This window comes from Lipotes vexillifer, unplaced genomic scaffold, assembly GCF_000442215.2.
Source record: "Lipotes vexillifer unplaced genomic scaffold, Lipotes_vexillifer_v1.1 scaffold1143, whole genome shotgun sequence".
Taxonomy (NCBI): Eukaryota; Metazoa; Chordata; class Mammalia; order Artiodactyla; family Lipotidae; genus Lipotes; species Lipotes vexillifer.
This window is the reverse complement of record NW_006770581.1, coordinates 1,177,058-1,182,794: the sequence shown is the minus strand read 5'-3', so window position 1 is coordinate 1,182,794 and position 5,737 is coordinate 1,177,058. Positions and strand designations below refer to the sequence as shown.

The 5,737-nt window shown below is 50.3% G+C and overlaps 1 protein-coding gene across 1 annotated transcript in view; it reads right to left on the bottom strand.

The window, feature by feature from the left end:
* Positions 1-1,871: 1,871 nt before the first annotated feature.
* The window catches only part of CHAT (choline O-acetyltransferase), a 51,040-nt gene continuing 47,174 nt past the window's right edge, over positions 1,872-5,737 (bottom strand). The window contains exons 14-15 of the mRNA XM_007446239.1: positions 3,940-4,077; positions 1,872-2,209 (exon numbers count right to left, since the gene is read on the bottom strand). Of these exons, the coding sequence (XP_007446301.1) occupies positions 1,940-2,209; positions 3,940-4,077 (408 nt within the window). The 3' untranslated portion in view covers positions 1,872-1,939. The remainder of the gene's footprint in view (positions 2,210-3,939; positions 4,078-5,737) is intronic.

Genomic DNA, 5,737 nt, shown 5'->3' with positions numbered 1-5,737 from the left:
AGTTCTCTGCCTGCCCAGAAATCCATGGAGAGAAACCAGAAGAGAACTCGGATCGTCACTGTGGTCATTTGATGAGAACAGATAAGTGGCTTTGGGTCAGCCTACAGCAGGTGGACAGCAGTTCCCCAAACATTCCCAGAACTCTTGGGCTGCACCTTTGCAGGGGGAGCAGGAAGGTGGATGTGTGAGGGAAGGAGCATGGACCTATAGACCAATAATTTTGAAGGGCAGTGCCAGAATCTCCCCGATCATCCAATAGAAATCCTCAATCTAAAACCACGGGTTTAAGGAATTCACTACATTGGGCTGTTTGTGTTACAAAGAGCCCAGTAAAAGTTAAAATGCCCATCCCATCTCAGCCCTGCCGGCTTCCATACAGGTCAAAGTGCAGAGAGGTGGCACAGTGGTCTGAAGAAGGGACACGTGCAGGGTCCCTGGGCCAGTGTGGAGGGCTCAGAGTGATACAGTGCAGGATGGGCAGGGGCAGGGAGGCTTTTCCAGAAAACCCCACAGGGAGCATGGCAGAACTCAGTGTGATGCGAGCCCAGTTCTGCACCTCCTCTGGACAGAGGCAGGCTGCCTCAGCCATTTGCAGTTTTGATTTTTCTGGTTGCTTTCCCATAAAAATATGCCCCAGCAGAAAGTGCCTCTCACATCTCCTCCACGATCACAGCCTCCCCAGACAATCTCACCTCGGCTCTGTGGACTGTCTGCCCCTCTGTCGGGGCTGGCTCTTCATGTGGCCATTCCCTTCTCCCAACCCCGCTCTCTGCCAGCTGTGCCCTCAGCCCCCAGGCCAGTGGAGAGCCCTGCTCTGGGCTCCTCCACACAACTTTTTAGGCATAATCCCTAGATAACATCCTCCACATAAAGGAGCCCAGCTGTCCAAGGGTGCCCTGCTTAGGCCGCTGAGATCTGAAATTAACGTCACAGTGGTTTTCTTAAAAGCCTCTCTTAAGAATGAACAGAACAAAACAAATAAACAACAGCAGCAGAAAACCCCGGAAGCATCCCTCTCTCCTCTAAAAGACAGATCACCGATCAGGGCATGTTTCTTGTGAAGGCGGGTGGGAACGCAACCAGAAAAAATGCAAGTGGCAGGATCCCTGGGGAAGTGGTCCCTGCCACGTCCCCGGGGAATGCAGGGAGCAGAAGCTACTCCAGGGCAATGGTAGACCATTTCTTTTCCCTTTTAGACTAGCCAGACCAGATTTTCTGAACTCAATGGAAGGCTGCTTCCGGGAGACAAAAGGAGAAATGTGTCTGCAGGCCCAGATCATTATATTTTAAATTAACTTGCGCTCTGTGTGTGTGTATGTGTGCGTGCATGCGTGTGTGTGTGTGTGTGTGTGTGTGTGTGTGTGTGTGTGTATGTCGGGGGGTGGGTTAGTGCTTACAGGACTGTGTGTCTCAGGGCAGGTCACTCTGAATGCCGTGATCAGACTGCTTTGAATCTGGAAACAAAGCCTCCTACTCCTCCCAAAAAGACACAAGGTAATGATCTGGAGTTAGTCTCTTCCTCTGTGGTTCATTTGGGTACGTTGCACATAATAAGGTGACTCTTTCGTTGGGCAAAAACATCACCTGGACACGCTAGGTCCTGCTGGGAAGCAAACCAATATTAAGCTTCCATGGCCATGGAGGGAAGTCAGTGGTGCCTTCCCCATCTCGCCCAGGCCACCTCCGGGCCAGGCTGGCTTTATATCCCAGTGCGCAGGCCCGAGGGCACCTTGATCAATAATGACGATTCCCATGCATCATGAGGGACGCTTTCCTCCTAACACTCCAGCTTTGTGTGATGCCTCAGTGTGGTCTGTGTGCTGGGTCCAGAGTTACAGGGGACCTACAGAAAGCTGGGGTAAGGGTTGGGACAGGGGTTCGGCAGGGTCTGGCAGCTGCAGAATGCTGGGTTTGAGGAGATGAAACCTAGTGGCAGCAGTTAAGGTTGGTGCCCCTGGCTGGGCCTTGTTTCTTTTTCCTTTGTCACCAGTGGCTTGCCCGTGGCACACGGTGGCCGACTGCAGAGGCCTCTCATTTCAATGAGGCTTTCTTCCACAGCTTTTGCAAACTTGGTTGAAGAGGTCTCTTTGCAGCCATGGAAGCTGGAGATGCAGAAAAGGATGCTCTCTGGCTGGGGGTTGTAGCAGGCGCCGTAGCCATTAGGTACCACAGGACCATAGCAGCAAAACATCTCCATGGTGGTGGGCACCTGGAGGAGAGAACAGGTCAGAAGCTGCTTCTTCTGAAAGTCTGCTATAAAGCATGGTGTTCCAACAACCCAGGGGCCTCGATGGGATATTTGCTTCTCTTTGACTATTTTCCACCTGGGTGTTTGACTGAATTAACCCCATCAACTGATTGCTTCATCATGGATGGCCACAGCCAGAGTCGTCAAAACAAACCCATCTAACTGCATGAAATCAGAAGAAGGGCCATAAGGCCCTCCCTGGTGTGAAATCTGCTCTACTTGTGAAGTCAGGAGCTCCCAGAGTGACCTGGTGCTGGGTCTCAGCCGAGTCTCTCCTTCACCTGAGGGCTGTTTGAATCACCGAGGCAATCAGAGCAATTTACTAAATGGTACCCTGGTGGCACCCAACAGTTAGATGGCTTCCCAGAGGGAGTAATTTATGAACTGGAGGAAATCTGGCTCGTTTTCTCTGTCGATTTTTCCCACATCCTTAATTACTGTCAGTATTGCCTGGCTGGTCTGATTTTCTCCCCACAGCCTGGCCACGCACAATTACCCAGCACTGGGCGTTTCAGAGATTGCCATCAACTGGAGTTTTCGTTATGTACCGGTATGTTTTGAATTCAGAGGGCAGAGATTTTGTAAATTTGATCACAAACCAAGAAAGTGTTTCTGAAGGCATTCAAGCCATAAATGTTCATTCCAGTTGGAAAAAAGAGTCACCACACCCTAAATTAATTTTATTAGCTGGCTTTAGAGGGAAAATAGAGCACATTCTTGAGCAGGTGCAGGGTGGGGTTTGCTTTAAACCCACAGGCTCTGTGTGCTTGGGCCTTCAGAAATGACACTGGCCATTTTAATGGGGCAGAACAAACCATTAGTCTTGCTAATAGAGTCACCTCATTGTCAGATAAATTTGCCGTGTAACAGCCGAAGGCCATAAAGCCGTTCTGAAGCACTTTTTTGCCCATGGATGGTTTCCTGAAGAATTTATGTTGTTGTGTTCTGCCCTCGTTTATTCACGTCTGCAAGCTCACTGCCATAATGCCAAAATGAAATTACTGAGTGTGCTTTTATCCTCAAACACAACTTTATCAGCCCTTTTTATTGCCCACGTCCAGCTTTTCGCAGATGAGGTGGAGTTTTAGTAAATTGACATTCGTGGGGGGCGGGGGTGGGGGCAATAGGTAATTTCTCCCCTAAATGGCTGCCTTTCTCTAATGGATTGCATTCTGTTTTTGTGTCAGTGGTCCTCCAACAGAACAAGCCTGTAGCACTGGTTAGGAGATGCTGGGCCAGCAGTGGCCCCTTAGAATAATGGCTGTGATCTGTTTGGAGGACCCTGTCTGTGCCAGGCGCTGGGCTGGGCTTTCCACTGATAATGTCGCATCTGGTTGAGCCAGGACTTTGCTGTGGGCCTGTCAGGCTTCAGAGCCTGTGGTCAGCATGGTGGAACACCATGTCTCAGGCAACATTGGAAGGAGTAAGTCTAATGGTTAGGGCACCAGAATGGGTGTTCTCCCATCCTGCCCACCTCTGCTAAGGTGGCATTCATGATTATGCCCATTTAGAAGGTGGGGAGACCTGCACTCTGAGCACTCAGGTCCTTCTGTTGAAGGCCACGCAGCTCACTGGGAGCAGAGCCAGGACTTGCCTGACTCTAAGCAGTGGGCTGTAGACACCGAGCTCTTTAGAGAGCCCACTGCTTCCACTAAGTGGCTTCTTGGGTGACGGCCGTGCTAGGGCTGTACCTGGCTGGTGGAGAGGACAAACCGGTTGCTCATCAGGTATGTTTCATCCGTGAACATCTCAGGCAGTTCCTTGCACACTTCCCGAGCCAGCTCCTGCAGCCCCAGCAGGTGGTTGTCAATGGCCATCCCTGTTATGGCCTGGGTAGTTGGGGACAAAGAACAGGACATGAGACATGGGCTCCCCCTCCTCCCCTCCTCTCTAGTCCGCAGTGCTAAAGGGGACTCAACTGCTCTCGCCTACCCAGTACTTGCTGCAGACCACGTGTGGTCCGACCACTGTACTACATGGCCTCTGCTCCTTGGGCCCTTGTGCATTTCTATGTACACAGGAGGAGCCAGAGCAGGTTGGGTTCTAACACGAGGATGCCTGAGTTAAAAGTCAGTGAGTCTGAGTCCTCCCAACAGCATGGTCCCTGCTGGTGTTCACTGTGTATAACTACTACGTGCTCTAAGTGGAAAGAGGGGGGTCGGCTGGGCCATCCCCAGTGCCTTCTCAGGTAGCGCAGGAATCCGGGCAGGAGCACGGGTGCTGGGCCCCATCCAAGCATGGGGAGGGGTGCCCCGGGCTGTCACTGGACAGACTCTCACCACAACCAACACTTCATACTCCAGCAGGAGCCCAAGGAATGAGGGGTAGAGAGCACTGAGGTCTGTTCCTGAGTCTTGGCTGCTGTTTCGTAGGCTCAGAATCAATTCAACTAAACTGGATTCATAATCTAAGAATAATTTTGAGACAGGAACTAGACAGCTTAGCAGAGGCTCAGCTCACATTTTCAAGGGTTTTTGGATGAAGAAAGGGTTTTCCTTTTTGTTACAGGTATTTGAACTCTTATCAAAGGATAAGAGAGGGACTTTCATGGCGGTCCAGTGGTTAAGACTTTGCCTTCCAATGCAGGGGGTGCGGGTTCAATCCCTGGTCGGGGAGCTAAGATCCCACATACCTCGCGGCCAAAAAACCAAAACATAAAACAGAAGCAATATTGTAACTAATTCAATAAAGACTAAAAATGGTCCATATCAAAAATATCTTTTAAAAAAAGGGCGGGTAAGAGAATAGCAGTGGAAGTGGTGGTAAGAGAATTTCTATGTAGGAGGAGCCCAGGGGTGGTGGTGGTGTGGCTGGAAGTGTGGCAGTGAGGCCAGGGCACTCATTCTTCACATTCCCCACTGGAGGCTGCATGTGTAGCACGCACATGGGTTTTGCTTGGATTACATGCTTATTTGGGGCAATTTGGGGGGGGGCTGATGGAGACATGGGGGCCACATCTGGCCTCTCGTATTAACCTCTGGATCAACATCAGGGTAATTGTGAGTAACTCTTGGGGGTTTCACGGTTATGTAAGATGGCCACTTAGCTGTTAACGCCCCACCTCGGAGGAAACCTCCCATCACAATGAACTTTGTTCAGGTTTACAAGTCACGTTTTGGAATTTGACAGCTGTTTTCTTTCAGTTGACAATGAATACATAAAGATGACTCAGAGGCCCCAGTCTCTCCAAATGCCCCTAATTATGGGCTGAAAAGACATGTTATACAACCACCGCTCATTTTAGACGTGGCCCCTTAGGACAGAGGGGAAGAACTGTGAGACAGACCAGCTATGAAATAGATGCACTTTTAATTTCTCTGGCTGCCTCTGTTTAATGACTGATTTCTGTAGATCTATCAAAGCAGCTACTCTGTGCAGCAGCCAATCCACCCCTGTTTTCACCATCTCTGAAGTCACTGTAGCAACTGGGGTTGATTTAACAGGTTGTTTGGATCAGAGCCATGAGTAGTAATGAGTAAAATGACTCGG